This window comes from Balaenoptera borealis (assembly GCF_965194805.1).
Source record: "Balaenoptera borealis genome assembly, chromosome: 12".
Classification (NCBI taxonomy): domain Eukaryota; kingdom Metazoa; phylum Chordata; class Mammalia; order Artiodactyla; family Balaenopteridae; genus Balaenoptera; species Balaenoptera borealis.
Genome location: NC_138869.1, coordinates 56,166,961 through 56,191,354, shown reverse-complemented (window position 1 = coordinate 56,191,354; position 24,394 = coordinate 56,166,961). Strand labels below are relative to the sequence as shown.

The 24,394-nt window shown below is 37.4% G+C and overlaps 1 protein-coding gene, 1 long non-coding RNA gene and 1 pseudogene across 3 annotated transcripts in view; 2 read left to right on the top strand and 1 right to left on the bottom strand.

Annotated features, from left to right (window-relative positions):
• The window catches only part of LOC309608568, a 170,739-nt gene that overhangs the window by 56,507 nt on the left and 89,838 nt on the right, over positions 1–24,394 (top strand). The gene's annotated exons all lie outside the window — the stretch shown is intronic.
• The window catches only part of FBXL2 (F-box and leucine rich repeat protein 2), an 88,149-nt gene that overhangs the window by 19,051 nt on the left and 44,704 nt on the right, over positions 1–24,394 (top strand). The window contains 6 exon segments of the mRNA XM_082348819.1: positions 131–192; positions 332–425; positions 5,624–5,680; positions 5,685–5,707; positions 21,605–21,659; positions 21,909–21,983. Coding sequence (XP_082204945.1) covers positions 131–192; positions 332–425; positions 5,624–5,680; positions 5,685–5,707; positions 21,605–21,659; positions 21,909–21,983 — 366 coding nt within the window.
• Positions 5,755–21,595, bottom strand: LOC309608519 (large ribosomal subunit protein eL31 pseudogene; annotated as a pseudogene). Its single transcript has one exon. The product of its transcript is annotated as a large ribosomal subunit protein eL31 pseudogene (transcript).

Sequence of the window (24,394 nt, the reverse complement as noted above, 5' to 3'; positions counted from 1 at the left end):
TTCATGAAATTAGTATCATCATAATTGTAGGACAGTGATTGGGGCTGTTTTGGTCTACAAAACGTGTATCCTTTTTTTTTTTTTTTGATTGAGGAACATTTTATAATATCCCCTTTTTTTTTTCCTGTAGGTTTTCTCAAATAATGATGAAGGCCTTATTAACAAAAAGTTACCCAAAGAACTTCTTTTGAGGTAAGTGTAGATAAACTTTAAAGATTTCAGATATGATTCAGTCATCAAGTTCCAAGACAATCTTCTTTCTCACTATGAGTCCATAGCTTAGAAAAACAGACAGAATTAGCCTAACTGACTTTTTGTTTTTGTTTTATAGAATGCTGTTCAGCTTGTTGTTAAATTTTACTTGGTCTAATCCAGAATGTACTAAGTATGTACGTAGCATTGGTCTGGATTCTTTTTGTAATGTGGTAAGTATTGTAATAATCCTCAGTAGGTGCCACTGTTTGGGTATTAGTAGGTTATCTCAATGTAGTCGGTAACATGAGGAGAGATTATTAAGGTTGTGAGCTCCTGAAGTCATAGACATTTAGATGTTTTCTGATCAGTAATTACACTATATGTTCTTACTGAGCACTTAAAATGCTATCAGCCCAAATATTGATGTTTTTATTCAATTTATGAGAATTATGTGCTGACACTACTATAGAACAGGCTTTTTGTGCTTTATTTTTAGCATTACTGAATATACAGTTAATGGTATTTTGCTTGTCGTTTTGGGAAGTAAAGCTATCAACCAACATTTGTTGAACCTAAGGCACTGCAGTTTCCTTTAGTACTCTGCAAGCATCAGGCAAATCTTATTTAATTTTGGGTGTTATATTTTAATTGTTACCCAACAATTAATACATGTATACATGGTAATCTTTGAGTGACATTTCCCAAACTCTTCATATCACTGATATTTCACAAAACAAAACAAAAAACCAGGTTTTGTGATCAAGTAAGTATGGGAAAAACTGGGTTAACAAAACCAGTTTCTTTACTACATGACCTCTCGGAGCTCTAATAGGCTAATATGCATGGTGATGCTCCCAGATGAATAGTTGTGGCATTTCAGATTTACTGACCATGGAACGTTTTTAATATTCCTTGGAAAATTTTTTGGGAAATGCTGATATATAGTGAGAGATTGAGCAGCTTACTCTGTTCCCTGGCTGTGCTAAATCTCATTTTAACGTTTAGGGGATGAGTATGAATGTGTGTTTTGTTTACATGTTGGAGTCCATCACAGAGTTGCTCTATAAATGCCACGGATTGCTCACCTTTTCCACCTTGTATGTTAGACTTTTGTTTTTGAGTCAGGAATGGGGTGAAGGCTTAGGGTCTTTGTGGTGGTGATCACATTTTAGGGGCTTCAGGGTGGCATTTCATTAGTCATCAGGTGTTGTTTGACACTGTTGCCGTGAGCTCATTCTACTCAAAAAAGAAAATTAATTCATGGCAGGATCACATGAAAAATACAGCAGTTATGTTTTATTTCAACAAAATAAATATTTGTTTAGTTAAGAGAGAATATTCTTTGGCATTTTAGACCGTTTTAAAGTTAAGAAAGTGGTAACAAGGAAGGAATGATATGTTTATCACATAAACCCACAGGGTCTTAATCAAGCACCGTAAGCTGTTAGAACCAGTGTGGTTAGGGTGGGCTGGCTGTTACTATGCAGTGGTAGGCGATGCCATCCACAACAGACCACAGAGTGAGTGATGTTTCCCAGAATTGTGCAATGTTTCATCCTTGGTCTGAACATTTTTCTAGCACAGACATCAAACTGTAATGTGAATATGTCATTTTTACCCTGGGGACTCATAACCAGCTTCAGGCCGACCCACGTTAGTCATTTAACACTGGAGCGTGATTAAACTCCACCCTTCTCCTGAATACTGCTGCTATTTTTGACTCAAGGCTGCTAACTTAATATTTTTTCCCTTTTGGTAAGGTTAGCTTTTATACTGTACTCAGCCATGGTACTGTTTCTACCTACTGACCAAAAAGGGCCGGGTGGGGGGCGGGGCGGGTGTTGGAATTACGTCACTTTCTGTGCTAGTGTGATTTCTGAACTGCCGTTTTAGAAATATTAGTTCTTTTAAACATCCATGATGGACCCAGCTTTCAAAAATCCTGGAGTTATAGTTTTTGAATTATGCTAAGGCTCATACATAGATCATTTTTAAAAAAGAATTGTCAGTTGGGAGCAAATGTTCATAGATTTGCATTCCCACTTCTGTTCTAATTTTGGAGTCTGTAAAGGGAATTTAAATTTTAAAGTACTGCTACAACAGGTCTTCTCTGACTCTTCAGTCTGAAAACTAACTCTAGCCAGATATTAACTTTTGTTGGTCTTTAAATCATTTCTGCCATTTTACTCTCAGACTTTCTATTCTCAGTAGTAGCAGCTCTCCCCTTTCCCGGCTACCCTTTTTAAGCAAGATTTTGAAGAAGGATTTGAGCCAGGTTACCAAAGCAGACATCTTCATTGTTTGTTAATTCCACAACAAAGTGAGTGAGTGCTACAAATTCCCCACCTCATGGAGCTTAAGTGTTGATTGGTTTTGCTAAGATAAATGATGTCTTCATACTTTCAGTCTGTCTTAGGCTTACATTTTTACTTCATATAGCAGACTTCTTTGTGACAGAGCAGACTGTTGTTCCTGTTCTCATTGAATTCCTATTTACTTTCAGTCTTACTTCATCAATAGGTGTGAATTCCTTGAGTTTATGATAATCTTATTTGCTTGCAGCCAAGGTCATTTTCTCTTCTGCCATTTTTTACTGCATCTGTTACCACCCTCTTAAATTCTCTGCTAGCTTCCATTACTGATCATATCAAGTGAAGCTTCAGCTTACCCTCTGGAACCGTTAACAAACCTGGAACTATGTGATTTTTTTATTTTTATTTTTTAATGTTTGTTTGTTTGTTTATTTATTTATTTATTTATTTTGGCTGATCCTGGTCGTAGTTGCGGCACTCGGGATCTTCGTTGTGGCATGCGGGATCTTTTATTTGCAGCGTGCTGACTTCTTAGTTGCGGCATGCATGTGGGATCTAGTTCCCCAACCAGGGATTGAACCCAGGCCCCCTGCATTGGGAGCATGGAGTCTTACCCACTGGACCACCAGGGAAGTCCCTGGAACTATGCACTTTTCATCTCTCTATATCACTTTGAATCCACTCAGAAAAAATCTGAGTTTTTTTATCTGATCATCTTATTGCTAGTTTTAAGACTACCCGATATTATTAATTCACAGGTCCCTTCTGCTACCCATTTTTAGTTTGTTACTTAACAAGCTTTTACATTTGCTTTTTCTATCCAGCTTTCACTTATAAAGATAGACGAGTTCTCCCTCTCTACCTTTCACTCTCACACAGTTCAACAAATAGTTTGTAATTTTACTGTTCCTGAGGAGTCAGTTATATAATGCTTATAACAATGGGAAGATATAGTTTGTTGTAATCTCTATATCTGTTGGTGAGTTGGGTTCTCCTTGCATGTATTTGTCCTTGTTGTTATTGTCTCTATTACTTTTGGAGCCAAACTTGCTTGAGATTTCAGCTCTCCCCATTTACTAGTTGTGTGACCTTAAAGTGACTTCACTCTCTGGGCCATAATTTCCCATATCTGTAATAGTAATAGTTCTTACCTTAGGGGGTTGTTGGCTGTCTCTGAGTACCTGGCATTCAATAAATGTTAAATAAATGTTATCTCTTATTATTATTTTTAAAAAATATTTATTATTATTTGACTGTGTCAGGTGTTAGTTGCAGCATGTGGAATCTTTCGTTGCAGCACACGGGCTTCTCTCTAGTGGAGGCACATGGGCTCTCTAGTTGTGGCACAGGCTCTAGAGTGCACAGGCTCAGTAGTTGTGTGCAGGCTCATTAGTTGCAGCACATGGGCTTAGTTGCCCCGCAGCATGTGGGATCTTAGTTCCCCAACCAGGGGTCGAACACGCGTCCCCTGCATCGGAAGGTGGATTCTTAACCACTGGACCACCAGGGAAGTCCCTCTTATTATTATTAATTAACATCAATTTTGGATCTCTGAAAACTTAATAAATACTGTTGACAGTGCAGTTGGTTTTAATACAAACAACTGAAAAAAGCAAGCTGTCCTGATATGGATCTTAACATATGCTACTGCTAACAGTCTCAGTAAAAAACCTGATTATTAAGTAAGTTAATGTAGCCCGGTGCTTCATTTCATCAACCTACACTAATTCAGTCTCAATGGAAATTGCATACTACCATCTGACATTAAACTGACAACTACTGGAGCTTGAGCAGAGTAGTGGTGGTATTATGACAACTGTTAATTATTTTGTATTATAAAAAAGGCAGTCTCCTGGAAGGAACCATTCCTCTTTTGAGAAAAGTCTTATATGAGCAAATATTGGCTCACAACTCAGATTATAAATTTTAATATTAATTTGTTTGACCTTAAGTTTTTACTTCTGTTATGGTTGCTCTCAGGCGCTAGTGATGAAATGAAAATGCATGTAAACTTCATAGGAATAGGGAGCGCTACATGCAGTAAATATTTTAAAACGTTCTGAGAAGACATGGCTCTTGTTAGTAATAAATAATAAAGAAACCTCTTATTAGACATATTTTTAAAAACTAAATCACCATTATCTGTATAATTTTCTTTCCTTTTAAAAAAATGCATGTGGGGACTTCCCCAGCGGTCCAGTGGTTAAGACTCCGAGCTTCCAATGCAAGGGGTGCGGTTTCTATCCCTGGTTGGGGAACTAAGATCCCACATGCTGTGTGGCATGTCCAAAAAGTGAAAAAAAAATAAAAAGTATGTGGATCCATGACAAAATTAAATCCTGATCATATTTGTTGGCTTGATGAAGGAAGGTTTGATTGCCTCAAACAGGAGAGGTGAGGCTAATCATTTTGGGCAAATGGAATCAACTACATAATTACCTATAATTTGGCAGTTTTACTAGTTTGCTAGGGAAAATTATAAAATGACAGTAAAATTACAAGCTATTTGTTGAACTGTGTGAGAGTGAAGGATAGAGAGGGAGAACTCGAATATCATTTTTTTTTTTTAAGATTTTTTTTTTTTGCGACATTCCCTCCATCGCTACTTTTTTTTTTAAATTTATTTTAATTAATTAATTTATTTATTGGCCGTGTTGGGTCTTCGTTTCTGCGCGAGGGCTTTCTCTAGTTGCGGCAAGCAGGGGCCACTCTTCATCGCGGTGCGCGGGCCTCTCACTATCGCGGCCTCTCTTGTTGTAGAGCACAGGCTCCAGACGCGCAGGCTCAGTAGTTGTGGTGCATGGGCTTAGTTGCTCCGCGGCATGTGGGATCTTCCCAGACCAGGGCTCGAACCCGTGTCCCCTGCATTGGCAGGCGGATTCTCAACCACTGCGCCACCAGGGAAGCCCTCGAATATCTTTTAATTTATAAGTGAAAGCAGGATAGAAAAAGCAAATATAAAAGCTTGTTAAGTACAAACTAGAAATGGGTAACAGAAGGGATCTGTGAATTAATAATATTGGGTAGTCTTAAAACTAGCAATAAGATGATCAGATGAAAAAAAAAACTCGTAGATTTTTTCTGAGTGGGTGTTCTTGCCTGCTGGTTGGTTGCAGCACTCCATGGACTTTTTCAAGGACTGGTACCTACACCTCCTGCTGCCTGTGATGCCTTATATATATTCCAAGGCAGCCTAACAGGTAAGATGATCTTTTGGGGGTACATATTACAAATTCATGTTTAAACATCTATGCAGATTTTTCTTTTTTGTTAAAGAGGTTTTTTTGGTTTGTTCATTTTTATTGTTGTTATTTATTTATTTATTTTTTACCTTGCATGAGGCAATACAGGACCAAATTAATGTGTGTTGAAATCAGATGCAGAAGCTTAAAGGCCCTTCCTCTGTATACTATTATGTACTATTTTAGGGTTGACATCTAAGTCCAAATCATGGCAGAGGCAAATCTTCCTTAGTCTCGGTTGGGGTTATGCTTATACATTAGAACTCTGATGATGCCTTTGGATTTTTAAATCTACACTCAGGTGGCATGAAACACCAGTAGAGCTCCACAGATAGGAAGGATAGAACTAGTACATTCTACTCCAGAGCTTTATCCCTGGAGGGTTATGTTAGAGACCTGTTAATTTAAAAGCTGTGAATTCAGTAGTTAAAACAGAAAAGATTGGGAAGTTTGATTCTTTGAATAGTAAAATATGGCAAAATATACCATACCAAAGTTAAACAGCATAGTGGTAGGTGAAATGATTCGAATACGCATTATAAGCACAGGCTATCTTCTTCAACATACACACACACACACACACACACACACACACACACACACACATACACATACATCAGTTCTTAAAAATTATTAAGAATGAGGTGGATTAGCTCTTAGAAAAAGTTTGAAGAGGGTCTGAACAAAGGAAGAAATACAAATGGCCAATAAATGTATGAAATTCCACTCGCTGCGAGTGGAATTGCTGGGGGTCATAGACTGTACAAGTACTTAACTTCATATAATAATCTTGTTTTTCCAAAGTGGTCTTATCAATTTGCGTTCATACGAACAATGGCTAAGAGACTCAGTTGAGTTGTTCCTTTCAAAAATTTAGTGTTTTTACATGTCTTAAGTATAGAATAGCATCTCATTGTGCTCTTGATTTGAATTTCCCTGAATTGTAGTAATGTTGAGCATCTATTTGTATATTTATCAGTCACATGTATTTCCTCTTCTGTGAGATGCTTGTATATATTTTTTGCTTATTGGGTTGTTACTGGTTTGTAGGAGTTGTTTTCTTTCCCTTTCTTGTTTTTAGTACTACTGTATCATCTACATCTTTTCATCCAGTTTTTTCAAATAGTGTCTCCATTTAATAATCTTTATAAGAGGATAATTTGGGGTTTTAATGATTAAAACAAGTATTCTATTCACTGTGATTATTATTATTGTGATTATTATTGCAATTTTCTATTTTTTAATTTCTTTTTTATCTTACTAATTTTGCTTCTCTCCTCCTTAAAACCTTTCCTGTTGCCTTTAGTGTAAAGTCGGCATAAATTGTTATGACTTAAATTATTCTCCCAGAACTGTCCACTTATTATCTCTTACTCTATCTCATCTCTCACTCTTTTCCAACTTCCTTGTAAGTCTGGCAACTCTGAGTTACTTCCAGTCCCTGAAAATGTCATTCTCTAATTTGTTCTCTCCCATGTTCACTCTCCTTCTTGAAAGTGCCAATCTTTTTTTTAAATTTATTTTTTATTGAAGTGTAGTTGAATTACAATGTGTTAATTACTGCTGTACAGCAAAGTGATTCAGTTATGCATATGTGTACATTCTTTTTCATATTCTTTTCCATTATGGTTTATCACAGGGTATTGAATATAGTTCCCTGTGCTATACAGTAGGACCTTGTTGTTTATCCATTCTATATATAATAGTTTGCATCTGCTAACCCCAAACTCCCACTCCATCCCTCCCCTCCCCTCCCCCTTGGCAACCACAAGTCTGTTCTCTCTGTCCCTGATTCTGTTTCTGTTTCATAGATAGGTTCATTTGTGTCATATTTTAGACTCCACTTATGTGACATCATATGGTATTTGTCTTTCTCTTTCTGACTTACTTCACTTAGTATGATAATCTCTAGTTGCATCCGTGTTGTTGCAAATGGCATTATTTCATCCTTTTTTATGGCTGAGTAATATTCCATTGTATATATGTACTACATCTTCTTTATCCATTCATTTGTTGATGAGCATTTAGGTTGTTTCCATGTCTTGGCAATTGTGAATAGTGCTGCTATGAACATAGGGGTACATGTATCTTTTTGAATTGTAGTTTTGTCTGGATATATGCCCAGGAGTGGGATTGCTAGATCATATGGTAATTCTGTATTTAGTTTTCTGAGGAACCTCCATACTGTTCTCCATAGTAGCTGCACCAACTTGCATTCCCACCAACAGTGTAGGAGGGTTCCCTTTTCTCCACACCCTCTGCAGCATTTGTTATTTATAGAGAAAGTGCTAATCTTTTGCTCACCCCTTCTTTTACCTAGTTCAACCTAAGGCTTTCCCTAAGTTTAGGGCCATGTTCTCTCCCTCTTGAGTGTGTATATAGGTTCTTTAAACATGTTATAATTTCTTGTGTTTGTCCTGGATTTTATGTTGCATGACACAGTAAATCTAATCTTTTTTTTAAAAAATTGAGATTTTATATATATATATATATATATAATTGACATAGGTGTATGATATAATGATTTGATATTTGTACATACTGCACAATGATCACCACGATAGGTCTAGTTAACATCTGTCACCGTACATAGTTACAGAGCTTTTTTTCTTGTGAGGAGAACTTTTAAGATTTACTCCCTTAGCAGCTTGCAAATATGCAGTACAGTGTTATTACCTATAATCACTATGCTGTATGTTACATCCCCATGACTTATTCATGTTATAACTGGAGGTGGTTTGTACCTTTTGACCCCCTTCACCCATTTTGCCCACCCTCCCACCACCTCTGGCAACCACAGATCTGTTCTCTGTATCTATGAGCTCAGTTTTGTTTTATTCCACATATGTAGATTCCACATATAAGTGAGATCATATGGTATTTGTCTCTTTCTGTGTGACTTATTTCACTCAGCATAATACCCTTGAGGTCCATCTGTGTTGTCACAAATGGCAAGATTTCATTCTTTTTTATGGCTGAATAATTTTCATATATATATCTGTATCTCACATTTTTTAATCCATTCATCCATTGATAGACACTTAGGTTGCTTCCATATCTTGGCTGTTGTAAATAATGCTACAGTGAACATGATAGTGTGTACCTTTTGGGTTATGTTTTCATTTTCTTCATATAAATACCCACAAGTGGAATTGCTGGATCATATGGTAGTTCTATTTTTAAATTTTTGAGGAACTGCCATACTGTTCTCCATAGTGGCTGCACCAATTTATATTCCCACTAATAGTACCCAAGGGTTCCTTTTTCTCCACATCCTCGCCAATACTCATTTCTTGTCTTTTTGATAGTAGCAGTTCCAGTAGGTGAGAGGTGATATCTCCCTGTGGTTTTGATTTTCATTTCCCTGATGATTAGTGTTGTTGAGCATATTTCATGTACCTCTTGGCCATTTGTGTGTCTTCTTTGGAAAAATGTCTATTTAGATCCTCTGCCCATTTTTTAATTGAATTTTTTTTTGCTATTGAGTGGTACGAGTTCTTTATAGATTTTGGGTATTAACTCATCAGATATATGGTTTGCAAATATTTTCTTCCAGTCAGTAGGTTGCCTTTTCATTTTGTTGATGGTTTCCTTTGCTGTGCAGAAGCTTTTAAGTTTGATGTAGTCCCACTTGTTTATTTTTGCTTTTGTTGCCTTTGCTTTTGGTGTCAAATCCAAAAAATCATCTCCAAGACTTAGGTCAAGAAGCTTACCCTCTATGTTTTCTTCTAGGACTTTTATGGTTTCAGGTCTTACATTCAAGTCTTTTCATCCATTTTAAGTTAATTTTTGTGGTTGTAAGACAGGAGTCCAGTTTCATTCTTTCACATATGGCTGTCCAGTTTTCCCAGCACCATTTACTGAAGAGACTGCTCTTTCCCCATTGTATGTCTTGGCTCCTTTGTCATAAATTAATTGACCATATATGTGTGGGTTTGTTCCTGGGCTCTTTGTTATGTTTCATGGATCTATGTATCTGTTTTTATGCCCAGAACATTGTGTACATTAGTATATATGTGTGTATGGGAGTATGTGTATTGGACATGTTTATTTGTATATGGGAATGTATCTCAATGTATACTTATGTGTGTGTGTGTGCATATGTATGTCTGTGTGTGAAAACATTCAAGGCAGAGGAAACAGCTTGCAAAAAATCATGCTGTATTCGGGAAATCTTGCACAGTTTAGTTTCCTTCTTCTCTTGGTCCATATATATATTTATTTGTGCTTAGTTGGAAGTGCATGGAACGTAGCATTTTCCTCTTGAGCTTTTTCCTACCTAACATTTAATGATTACTCTCCCCTATTACCACATACTTTTCATAATTACCACTTCCATGGCTGCTTAATAGTCCATGGAGTTTATAAGTCATGATTTACTTAACCTTTTTGTTGCTTTTTAAAAATTTTAGATAATGCTGAAATAATCACTTAAAATTTTTTGTTTTGTTGAATTATTTCTTTATGATAACTTCCTGAAGAGGAATTACTGGATCAAAGGAGGAGAACATTTTTACAGCTCTTGATAAAGCCAGTGTTTCCAAAGGTGGTAACAGTTTTAAAAAAATATGTATTCGACATATAACATTGTATAAATCTAAGGTGTACAATGTGTTGATTTGGTACATTTATATATTGTAATATGATTGCCATTGTAGTGTTAGCTAGCTACGAACACCACATAATTATCATTTATTTTTTGTGATGGGAATAATTAAGATCTAGTCTCCTAGCATGTTTGGTCTTAATACTACAGTATTGTTGTCTGTAATCACTATACTGTTTATTAGATCTCTAGGACTTACGTATCTACTAGTTGCAAGTTTGTATCCTTAACAACATCTCTACTATTCCCCCTCCCCCCAGACCCTGGTAACCACCATTTTACTCTGTTTTTATGAGTTTGTCTTTCTTTTAGGTCCACATATAAGTGATATTGTACAGTATTTGTCTTTCTCTGACTTACCTTACTTGGCGTAATGTCCTCAGAATCCATCCATGTTGTCACAAAGGGCAGAATTTTCTTCTTTCTCATGGCTGAGTAATATTTCATTGTAAGTATTACCACATCTTTATCTGTTAATTGGTTGACAGGCACTTAGGTTGTTTCCATATCTTGGCTCTTGTAAATGATGCTGCAATAAACATGGGAGGCCATATATCTCTTCAATATCGTGTTTTTATTTCATATACCCAGAAGTGGAATTGCTGAATCATATGGTAATTCTATTTTAAATTTTTTCAGGAACATTCATATTGTTTTCTGTAGTAGCTGAACTAATTTACATTCCCACCAACAGTGTACAAGCGTTCCCTTTTCTCTACATCTTCTTGTCTTCTTGATGACATTGGTTTTATTATTTTCTATTTTTTTCTTTGTTTTCTTTTTTAACAATTTCCACCCCTAGCTTTTTAAATCCCATTCTTTGTCTTTCTTTGGGTTAACTGTGTTTTCTTTAGCGTACCTAAGTTGGACATTTAGCTCGTTATTTTTCAGCTCCCTCATCTAACAATAGATAAGTTCTTTGAGCGATAGTCTCAAAGCTCTACTTCTGTTGAATTTCACAAGTTTTGAAGTTTAGTGTTTGTTTTTACTATTCAGTTTCAAGTATTTATCAATTTCCATTATTGCTTCTTTGAAACATTTTTTTCTTAAAAATGTTTTTATTATGAAGTATAATATATAGTTGGAGAACCACACAAAACACAAATATTAGACAAATACCCTAGCCATCACTTAGGTCAATAAATAAAACTGCCAGTCACCAGAGAAGCACCTCCATTTCTTATCCAAATGATAACTGCTTCCCTCTCCAGAAGTAACACTTCCTTGACTTTTATAGCTATCACTGTATTTTCATTTCTTTATAGATCTATCATCCATATGTGCATCCCTAGTCATTACAGTTTAGTCTCGCCCATTTTTTTTTTTTGGCGGTTCTATAACTTTATTTGGCAATCAGCTGTTAGTTCTCATCCATATCAGCTGTCTGTAGATTTTTGAAAATGGTGACAAGTACATAGGTAACCAACATATAGAGCTTGTTTGGTGAATCTTCATCTTCATTACATTTTTCTGGACAACCGCATACAGATACGTTATGGGACAGTCCTTACTCCTTCGGTCCAGACAGCTTTGTTGAGCCTGGTGTCAATGTGTACGTCTGGCGTTTCCATCTCCTTCATGGCAAATTTCTGGATTTCTTTGAGTGCCTGAGGGGCACGCTTCTTGAAACCCACTCCATGGATGTGCTTATGAATGTTGATAGTGTATTCTGTGGTCACCACCTCATTGATGGCAGACCGGCCCTCCTTCTTCTTGCCACCCTTCTTTGCGGGAGTCATCCTGCTGGGCTCCAGTTGGAAAAAACAGCTAGTCTTGCTCATTTAATAAATCTTTAAGTCTCTGATAATCAGCAGGTCTCCTGTCCATCTCTTTCTGTTCTACACGTTTTATCTGTTGAAGAACTTGGGTTATTTGATATGTATTGTGGAAGTTCCCACAGTCTGGGTTTTGCTAATTGCAGCCTCATGGTGCACTTTCAGCATGTTTCCTTTATCTGTATTTCTTGGAAATTGATAGCTGGATCCAGAGGTTTGATCAGACTCCGGTTCGATCCCTTTAGTAAGACTATGTGGTGGTGTGTTCTTTTATTAGGAGTTACACAATGTTTGGTTTCCTTTTTTTGTGCTGGCATCTATGTATGCTTATTGCCTAGATCATTAACTTATTGGGGCTGCAAAATGATGTTATTCTGATTCTTTTTCTTCATTTATTAGTTGGAATGCTTTTTAAAAAATTTTTATTGGAGTATAGTTGATTTACAGTGTTGTTAGTTTCAGGTGTATAGCATAGTGAATCAGTTATATATCCACTCTTTTTTTTTTTTTTTAGATTCTTTTCCCATATAGGCCATTACAGAGTATTGAGTAGAGTTCCCTGTGGTATACAACAGGTTCTTATTAGTTATCTATTTTATATATAGTAGTGTGTATATGTCAATCCCAATCTCCCAAATTATCCCTACGCCCCTTATCCCCTGGTAACCATGTTTGTTTTCTACATCCATGAGTGTACTTCTGTTTTGTAAATAAGTTCATTTGTACCCTTCTTTTTAGATTCCATGTATAAACGATATCATATGATATGGAATGCTTTTATAAAGAATTACTTCACTTCTGTTTGATTACACAGTGCTACAGTTTGTATAGAAGAAAGGCAGGATAAACGCTTGACATTCTTTTCCTTTATTTACCAGTTTTCGAAATAATGAGATATGTGAAGGTACGACATTTGAGAAACAAAACGTTTTCATAGTTTCAACTAATCCTCCCACAAGATATATATTAATTGCAGAGGGAAAAAATGTAACTTTATAATGGGGCACTCCGGCAGAAATCATCTTAACCAAGTGATCAAAGTTGGCATCACCACTAATAGGACAAATGTCCACCATATGCCTCCTGATGTAATGCACAAGAAGAGCACAATGTCATTTCTGTGGCATTCCTGACAAAAATTATAACTTGAGTCTAATCATGAGGAAATATTAGACACACGGCAGACCATTCTACAGAGTAACTGGCTATATGCTTCAAAAGTAGCAAAGTCATGAAAGATAAAGACTGAAAAAATGTTTTAGATTAGAAGAGACTAAAGAGACGTGGCAAATAAATGCAATATGTGATCCTGGGCCAGAGAAAAAAGTTTTTCTTTTGTTTTAAGGACCATTAATGGGACAGTTGACAGATTTTGAATAAGATCTATAGATTATAGTATTGTGTCAGTGTTAGTTTTCCTTGTATTGTTAATTGTATTGTGTTTCTGAAAAAGAACGTCCTTGTTTTTAGGAAGTACTTGAGTATTTTAGGGGTAAATGAACATCATGTCTACAACGTACTCTCAGACATTTCAGACACAATTACATATATGTAATTACTACATCAGACACAGATGATTTAATTGGTGAATGCTACCAAACATAAGGAAGAAATGATACTAATTCTCTACGTTGTCATCCAGAAAATAGAAGCAGAATAATTCCTAACTTATTCTGTGAAGCTAGCATTACCCTAATACCAAAACCAGAAAAAGACATTATAGAAAGGAAAAGTACAGAACAATATCTCTCATGAACATAGATGCAGAAGTCTTCAAAAAAAGTTAGCAAATCAGATTGAACAATGTATAAAAAGAATTATACACTATAACCAAGTGGGATTTATTTCATGCCTGCAAGGATGCCTCAACATTCAAAAATCAATATAATCAATCACATCAATGATCTAACAAAGAAAAAAATCATATGGTCATATTAGTAGATGCAGAAAAAGTATTTGGCAAATTTTAACACTCATTCATGATTAAAAGTCTCATCAAACCAAAAATAGAGGGGAACTTCCTCAACTTGATCAAGAATATCTACAAAAAACCCCTAAGGCTAACAGTGTACTTAACGGTGAGAAACTGGTTGCTTTATCCCCAAGATCAGGAACCAGAAAATGATGTCCCCTCTTACTACACCTATTCATCACAGTACTGCTGAAGTACTACCTAATACAATTAAGTAAGAAAAGAAAAGAAGAAGTATACATTGGGAAGGTATACATTGGTTTTGTTTGTAGATTACACGATTGTGTATGTAGAAAATCCAAAAGAATTGACAAAATATTCCTGTAATTAATAAGCAGTTATATAACGTTGCAGGATACAAGGGTAATATGCAGAAGGTAATTGCTTTCCTATTGCCATTTCTGGTATTGTTCACCAGCAGTGAACAACTGGAAGTTAAAATAAAAAACAATACCATTTACATTAGCCTCAAAAAATGAAATACTTAGGTATAAATCTAGCAAAAGATCTATATGATGAAAACTCCAGCTCCAGTGAAAGAAATCAAAGAAGGTCTAAATAAGTGAAGAGATGTTACACATTCATGGGTAAGAAGACTCAATATTGTTAAAATGTTAATTCTTCCCAAGTTGATCTATGGAGTCAACACAATGCTGATAAAAAATACCACCGAGTTATTTTGTGGATATTGACGAATCTATTTTAAAGTTTGTATAGAAAGGCAAAAGACTCTGAAAGGCCAGTGCGTTACTGAAGAACAAAGTTGGAGGACTGACACTACTGACCTATGAAGACTTAGTTTAGAGTTTTAGAGATCAAGACAGGGACTTCCCTGGTGGCAGTGGTTAAGAATCCGCCTGCCACTGCAGGGTATATGGGTTCGATCCCTGGTCCGGGAAGATCCCACATGCCATGGAGCAACTAAGCCCTTGCACCGCAACTACTGAGCCTGTGTTCTGGAGCCCACAAGCCACAGCTGTTGAGCCCATGTGTCACAACTACTGAAGCCCGCGTGCCTAGAGCCTGTGCTCCGCAATAAGAGAAACCACCGCAATGAGAAGCCCACACACCGCAATGAAGAGTAGCCCCCGCTCGCTGCAACTAGAGAGAGCCTGCACGCAGCAATGAATACCCAGTGCAGCCAAATAAATAAATAAATAAATCTTAAAAAAAAAAAAAAGAAATCAAGACAGTGTGGTGTTGGCAAAAGAATAGACAGCTCAATGGAACAGAATAGAGAGCTCAAAAATAGAGCCACACAAAGTCAGCTGATCTTTGACAAAGGAGAAAAAGCAATTTAATGGAGAAAATATATATTTTTTCAACAAATGGCATTGGAACAATTGGACATTTATATGCAAAAACAGAATGTAAACATAGACCTTACACCTTTCTCAAAAATCGACTCAAAATGGATCATAGGCCTAAATGTAAAATCCCAAACTATCAAACTTTCATAAGAAAGCATAGGAGAAAATGTAGGTGACCTTGGGTTTGACAGTGAGTTTTTAGATAAAACCTCAAAAGCATGATCCATGAAAGACAAAATTGATAAGTTGGACTTTATTAAAATTAAAAACTTCTTCTCTGAGAAGGACATTGTTAAGAGAATGAAAAGCCAAGCCACAGATTGGGAGAAAATATTTGCAAAGACATGTATGATAAAGGATGGATGTCCACAATATACAAAGAACAGTTAAAATCCAACGAGAAAACAGACCAATTTAAAAAATGGGCAAAAGGTCGTAATAGACACCTCACCAAAGAACATATACAGATGGCAATGAGCATATGAAAAGATGCTTGATATCATGTCATTAGGGAATTGAAAACTAAAATAACAATGAGATATCACTGTACATGTATTAGAATGGCTAAAATTTAAAAATTGAACAATATCAAATGTTGGCAAGATTCAGAGCACAGGAACTTTCATTGCTGGTGATTCAAAATGGTATAGCCACTTTGGAAGACAATTTTGCAGCTTCTAAACTTACATGATCTAGCACTCAACACTCCTAGGTATTTATCCAACTGAGTAGAAAACATATTCACCTGCATACAAATGTTTATAGCAAGATTATTCATAATCACTCAAAACTGGAAGCAACCAGGGCTTCCCTGGTGGTGCAGTGGTTGAGAATCTGCCTGTCAATGCAGGGGACACGGGTTCGAGCCCTGGTCTGGGAGGATCCCACATGCCATGGAGCAACTAGGCACGTGAGCCACAATTACTGAGCCTGCACGTCTGGAGCCTGTGCTCCGCAACAAGAGAGGCCGCGATAATGAGAGGCCCGCACACTGCGATGAAGAGTGGCCCCCACTTGCCACAACTGGGGAAGGCCCTCGCACAGAAACGAAGACCCAACACAGCCATAAATAAATAAATAAATAAATAAAAATTAAAAAAAAAAAAACCTGGAAGCAACCAAGCTGTCATATAAATGAATGATTAAACAGTGATACATCCATATAGTGGAATATCGTTCAGCAATAGAAAGTAATGAGCTATCATGCCACTAAAAGACATGAAGGAACCTTAAAGGCATGTGCATAGTGAAGGAGGCTAATATGAACAGCTACTTATGATACTTATGATTCCAGTTATATGACATTCTGGAAAAGGAAGAACTATGGAGACATTAAAAAGATCAGTCGGGACTTCCCTGGTTGGCGCAGTGGTTAAGAATCCACCTGCCAATGCAGGGGACACGGGTTTGATCCCTGGTCCAGGAAGATCCCACATGCCATGGAGCAGCTAAGCTCGTGCGCCACAACTACTGAGCCTGTGCTCTAGAGCCCACAAGCCACAACTACTGAACCTGTGTGCCACAACTACTGAAGCCCGCGTGCCTAGAGCCGGTGCTCTGCAACAAGAGAAGCCACTGCAGTGAGACGCCTGCACACCGCACCGGAGTAGCCCCCGCTCGCCACAACTAGAGAAAGCCCGTGTGCAGCAACAAAGACCCAACACAGCCAAAAATAAATAAATTTATAAAAAACAAAAAAACCCAAAAAAAACAGTCATTGTCAGAGGTTCATGAGGAGGATAGAAGGGATTAAAAAGTGAAGCACAGGTGATTTTGAGGGTGGTAAACTATATGATACTATAATGGTGGATATATTGTCAAATCCATAGACTAGTACAATACAAAGAGTGAACCTTATCATAAACTATGGATTTTAGTTAATAAGTGTGTCAATCTTAGTTTATTAATTGTAACAAATGTGCCACACTAATGCAGGATGTTAATAATAGGTGAAACTGTGTGTGTGTGTTATGTGTTTCTCAAAATGGCAGTAATATATGGGAGCTCTATGTACTATCTGTTCTTATATTTAATATGTTTTTAAAAGGGGGAAATAAGCAAATGTTAAAGAGATGTTGTTAAAACCATGCATGTGCAAAGCTGAGGTATTTTATAGCATGTAACAAAGTAACTTTAGAAAATTAAAAAGGCAGGGGGAAAGCCCTATAGTAAACATTGTAATCAGTGATTAAAGAGTGACAGCTTTTTCTGAGATGGGAAAGAGAAAAAGATGTCTTTCATTACAATTATTGGTACTAGAGAAGATCACAGCCACTTCAGTAAGGCAAGAAAAAGAATAAAAAGTATAATTATTGGAAAGGAAGAAAGAAAATTGTCATTATTCTCAAATGTATTGATTTTGTTTATAGAAAATCACTAGAATATATAAATGAACTTGGAAATGTTTCTGTATGCAAGATGTAGTATATGAAAGTTAACTATATATACTAGCAACAATTAGAAAATGACATTTAAAAAATTCCATTTTAATAGTAACATCATCAGATAACCAGGGGGAAAAATCTAAAAATGAACAAAACATCTATGTGGAAAACTACAAAAATTACTGTGAGAAATTAAAGAAGTCCTAAATAAATAATGGAGTATATCATGTTTCTGGGTTGGAAGACAATATTGTCAAGATCTCAATTCTCCCCAAAGTTTCTATAAATTCAAAATAATTCCAATAAAATTTTATAAAGTTTTCTTGTGGAAATTGATATGCTGATCCTAAAACATAAGTGGAAATTAAAAAAAAAAAAGAGTAACCGAGAATAACCAAGGTAATTTTGATGAATAAAAACAAAGTTGGGGACTTCCCTGGTGGTCCAACGCAGGGGGCCCAGGTTTGATCCCTGGTCAGGGAACTAGATCCCATACGCATGCTGCAGCTAAGAAGTCCACATGCCACAACTAAGAAGTCCTCATGCCACAACTAAGAAGTCTGCATGCCACAACTAAACATGCTGCAGTGAAGATCCCACGAGCCGCAACTAAGACCCAGGGCAGCCTAAATAAATAAGTAAGTAAGTAAGTAAATAAATATTTTTAACAAAAGAAAAACAAAGTTGGGCTTAACGTTACCAGATATCAAGAGCTTAAAGCTTCATGATTAAAACAGGGTCTTATTGGCACAGAGGCAGACAGACCAGTGAAGCAGAATACCAAGTCCAGAAGTACATCCATTCCTATATACCCCTGTGTGTATTTATTTATAAACAAGTTGCAGTTTTAGTGCTTTTCTAATGAAGGGTGAAGTTAACACATTTGAGGTAGGAAGCGATTTCCAGGAAAAAAAAAAAAAGTTTTGGAAGGGCCAGAACCTGATTTCTGACTACTCTTATTCCTGTAGCTATCTCTGTTTCTATTGCCAATGTTCCAGGCTCTGTCATTCAGGGTGCTTATTTTATTCATTGGAACATGATTTGGGAATTTGGCTTAGTTTGGCAGTTTGGAATCTTATCATGCCTATTTAAAAAATTTTTTTAAATTTATTTATTTGGTTGTGCTGTGTCTTAGTTGTGGCAGGTGGGCTCCTTAGTTGTGGTATGCGAACTCTTAGTTGCGGCATGCATGTGGGATCTAGTTCCCTGACCAGGGATCAGAGCCGGGCCCCCTGCATTGGGAGTGCAGAGTCTTAACCACTGGACCACCAGGGAAGTCCCTTATCATGCCTATTTAACTTGTGCACATTCAGGTATCTGTGTGTGTATGTGTGGGGGGGGATAATGTAAATAATGAAGGCAATCTACTTTTTCATTCAGTAATCATAACGTTGGGTAGTAAGCATGAGATGAGAAATGTAAACTTGTGTTCCAGCTGTTGATTCTCACTTGTGTCCAAGTGTGTGAGCATCTTGTTTGAGTTAGTGTGATTCTAGTGTTTAAAGAGACATGTTTTGGGAATTCCCTGGAGGTCCAGTGGTTAAGACTCCGTGCTTTCACTGCCGAGGGCTTGGGTTCGATCCCTGATCAGGGAACTAAGATCCCACAAGCCACGCAGCTTGGCCATAGAGAAAGAAAGACATGATATCAAGAAAGAAGGGGAGGAAGAAGGAAAGAAACATGTTTTCCATACAGCATGCTCACTCAACACAGACTGCTTCATCTGCTGTGCAATTGCAGAAATAGATTCTAGTCTAATCCTGAGGGAACAACAGCTGTGTTAAACTTTCTAGGGCACTTTGTGTAGGGTCATGGGCTTGGGCTCTCAAGCCAGACTACCTGGGTTCAAATTCTGGCTCTGCTCTTCCTATCTGTGTGGCCTTGGCAGGTGCCCAGTGTTCCTATCTGTAAAATGGAGATCGTAATAGCACCTCATGGCATTGTTGTGACAAAGAGTGACAGCTAGCACATGTAAGTGCATAATCAGTGTTAACTATGATTATCAGTATTGTTATTATTACTGAGAGGTGATAGAGTATGTTGGTCTCCAAGGTGGTACATTCTTGAGGGATTTTCAAGGGAAACTTAGTTAACTCCTTTCTACCTTCAGCTTTAGAACCCAATGTCAGTGTGTGATATGATTCTACTGTACCATACTCATTTCTCTATCTGGTCCTTGGTCTTTTCGTGAGCTGACGATCAGTTGTGGCTCATTGTGGAATGGTCGTATGGCACAGAACACAGACATTTGTGGTGGTAGGGCAAGATGTGTTACCACAGAAGCAATGTAGATGTGCAGACACCCTGAAATATGTTTAATATATATAAGTACACATTTTCAGCCGTCAGCATTTTCCTAGGTACAAAGTTCCATTGAGTCTTTTAAGATCAGTGCAGCCCTTATGCTTCTGTCCTTTGCTTTTCTCTAGAAAATGATTGGAGCCCATATTGTAGAACAGTATCTACACTGTCACTGGCCCCATGGTGCTGCCTGTGGGTGCTTTATAGTAGGGTGCAGTGCTCTGGTGTTTTATGGATCTACTATCTTCTCCAAGCCCATGGATTTTCCACGCACTGCTGATTGTTACCTTTGAAGAATTTTGGAGAACTTTTTAGGTGGCTGTTTGCCATTTCACCTTCCACACACACAGGCACAGACTCTCATATTTACCTTCCGGTACTATGGGGATTGAGACCCTATTGTTGTCCCTGACCTCATCCCCATCCACTCTTTGTCTCTCAGGAAAGCTGCTCTTTGTTTTCAGCTGTGACTGCGGAGCGCTGAGGCACACACAGCTATTTGCCACTGTGCTATCATCAGCAACTCATCTCCACTACCAGAATATCAGGACCTCCCTCTGACCCTGCCATGCTGGCAGCTACTGCTTCAACTGGGGGACTACTGGTGTCAACTGAGCTTTTGTTTGCTTCTCTCTGCTTTTCTTTTTCCCCATCTTTCCCATCTTCTGTAGCTTCTTGGCTTTTGCTCAGGAAATGAGCTCCATCTTTCTGCCCTGTGAACAAATAGATAAAAAGTGAAAGGGTTTTATTGTTGAGCTTTTCTTGGCTGTGTTATTTGAGGCTCAGGCACCTGAGCCTGTTTCGTGCATGTACCACCAAAAGTGGGGTTTGCACTGTGTGTTAGGGGCATAGGAATTAGAATGATTTAGCCCTCACTAGGCTCAATGCCTGGGAGGTGAGAGATTGGTCTTTTTTTTCTTTTTTTTTAAGTTGTCTCCCACAGCTCACTGATTGATGCTGTGTTCATCTATTTATTTATTTGGTTGCACGGGGTCTTAGTTGCGGCCAGCGGGCTCCTTAGTTGTGGCAGGTGGGCTCCTTAGTTGCGGCTCACCGGCTCCTTAGTTGTAGCATGTGAACTCTTAGTTGCGGCATGCGTGTGGGATCTAGTTCCCTGACCAGGGATTGAACCCAGGCCCCCTGCATTGGGAGCTCAGAGTCTTAACCACTGCGCCAGCAGGGAAGTCCCGAGAGATTGGTCTTTGAATAGAACAGGTTATGATCTACTGTTCTGTGTCCATGACTTAGAACAAGGGAAATAAAAGTTTAATGAATTCTGGTTTAAGGGGATTTGTGTAGTGCTTCTAAAACAGCTTTGGAATGTGCAAACATTTAATATGTCACAGTAGTGATGAACAATTATAGTGCACTTGTGTATTACGAATTGAGGAATCTTGAAAAAGTTACGAATATCCATATGGCGCATTAGATTTTACCTTTCAAGTTATAAATATTCTAAAATGTTAACACCATCTCATTTTTGTGCTTTTTTTCCCTTCCTTCCTAGAATATTTTCCTTCTTGGATATAGTAACTTTGTGCCGATGTGCACAGATTTCCAAGGTAGAGTATTAACCAAATTTGTAATCAAGAAATACAAGTTTTATTAGAATGAGGATGAGTTCAAGTTAAAAATTAAAATGTCAGCTTTTATATGTAACATAACACAATGTTATCATAATTCCACATTTGATGATCAGCTTAATGTCTATCATGAATAAACATTTGGAAATATAAAGGTTGAATCAAGACTTTCTTTTAACAGTCTCAATAAATGTATCTTTTTCACCCTTATCTCTCCCACCCTCCCAGGCTTGGAATATCTTAGCCCTGGATGGAAGCAACTGGCAAAGAATAGACCTTTTTAACTTTCAAACAGATGTAGAGGTAAGTTAACCTTGTTTTAGACAAAAGACTTTTTTAAAAGATAAGTAAACTGCTCACTCTTTCCTGCTTTTTTATTTTGCTGCATTTAGATTTAATATTAAGGTGCCAAGGTGGAATAGAGAGGAAAAAAACCTGGAAGATATTTGCATACTTCAAGACCAAAATTCTGTTTGCATTTTACTTTTTACTTTTATCAGTAACAGACTTTTACTTTTCCCCCTTGATCATGTTTATAATCTAAGTTTTACCACTCAGCTTTTCAAAGCCTCACACCTGTATCATTAACACCTGGTTCAATGCTTTAATCTTAGGAGACTCTTGACATATTTATTGATCTGAAAACTCCATTGAGAATTCTAATTCAGCATCAAGAATGGAGAAATGGCAGAAGCAGGGACTCAGGAATGAGGCTGGAGATAAGAGATATAAATCCAGCTCAGCCACTTAAGACATTTACTCTCTCAGTGCCTCAGTTTTATTATTTATAAAATGAAGAAGTGAAATAATCTTTAGAGCCTTTATAATTCCAGGATTCTAGTGTATTTATTTGGAAATATGTAAATATCCTCATTTAAGAGTGGTAAACCAGATCAAATGAGAAAAGTTTATTTTAAAACAACTTTAATATTAAATACCAATTTATAACCAAAAAGAAACAGGGAAGTAATAAAGAGCATTGTACATAGTAATTGTTGAGAGTGCTGTTTTAAGGGTCTGGGGATGTTGAAGTTTATTATCTACCCAATGTTAGTAAAACCTTATTGATTTCTAGTTTAGCCAACTCAGTTACAATAGTGGAATTGTATTTTAATTCAGTTACCCACATAGCATGTTTATCACTTGTTTTTATTGAAGTATATGCTTTGTATCTTTTTTAATGGATAAGGAAATGAATGTGTTTAACAGTGAGAGGGGCCCAAACAATTTCCTGTGACTCACTTAAGCTGGTGTTACCTACAAGAACTAATGGCCAGTGGTGGAGGCCCTTCACCTCCTTCTCTAGGTTACTTGCTGCTTGCCAGGCTCTGGTCCCATCTCAAACCGGTGGGGCTGAGCACAGCATTTCCCACTGCTCAGGTTACTGTGCTCTGAGCTTGGAAGCTGGCAGGGGCCTCAGGGCTTCTCACGCTCCCTGGAAAGATAAGCTCTAGTTCCTGGCTTGAACTCTGGTCCCTGAATCAGGAATTCTTTAATGCACTTTCCAGACTTCACGATTGCAACAGTGCCCTACCCAAACATGCTGACATGTAATTCCCCTTCAAACTGATAATCTGTAGTTCATGGTTCATTGTGTTACTTAGTGATGTTGAGAAGAACATTAAATTCCAAAAATTGTGGTCATTTCTTCTGGCCAAAGAGTCATTGTTTTAAAAAAATTTTGTAAAAAAATTTTTTCTGTGGTTTTTTTATTGTCTCCTCAGTTTTCTTTGATGATTTTTCCAAACTACAGCTTTTTGGAATGCACATAAACAACATTTAAATTCAGATATTAAAAAATACTATTTCAGGACTTCCCTGGCAGTCCAGTGGTTAAGACTCCATGCGGGTTTGATCCCTGGTCGGGGAGCTAAGATCCTGCAAGCCGCGCAGTGTGGTGCGGTCAAAAAAAAAAAAAAAACTATTTCAAGTAAATATCATTACCTTATGCATTATTTGACCTCATAATTTTAGCTGACTGCTGACTACAGCTATATAAACACATTGCAGAAGTACTTGAGTACTTCCACCAACGACAGACCAGTTTACGGTTTACCAGTTATGTAGAGAACTACATGTGAAAAATATTGTCTAATACTATTTAGTTCCCCCTTTGGGCTACCACTTTGAATCCAGGTTGGATTCTGAACCAAGTGTGGGGCCTCCCGTAGACACTAACAGGACCCTCTGGAGGCTTATACTGGGAAGCATCCCATGGATAAACTCATGGTCTCAAATTCATTTCTTTGGGACGAAAGTGGTGATTTATGGATCTGTTGAGAGAAGAGAGAAGGTGCCAAGGATCAGGACTAAGAGTATTTACTGTGTGCCGGGCACTCTTCTGAGCACTTTTTGTATATTAATTAATTTAATCCTCCCAGAAACACCATGTTGAAGAAACTGAGGCACAAAAAGTTTGAGTAACTTACCTGAGGTCACTCACCTAGTACGAAGAGAGAGTAGGTACCTTGAACAGTGGGTTTCATGACTTGAATTTCAAAGAAAAGACAGACTAGCACATGCAGGTGACTAATGTGCATTGGGCCTCTCCTTGAGCATCACTCTTTCCTAAGTAAGTGTGGTTTCCCTGATGTGTAGGCATTTTCCATGCCTTTAAAAGTTGAACATTTTGTTGTTAGTCTTCATGGTCATTAAAGATTCTGTGAGGCCAAAAATGAGAAATAACCAAGTAGTATGTTATCTAAAACTCATAA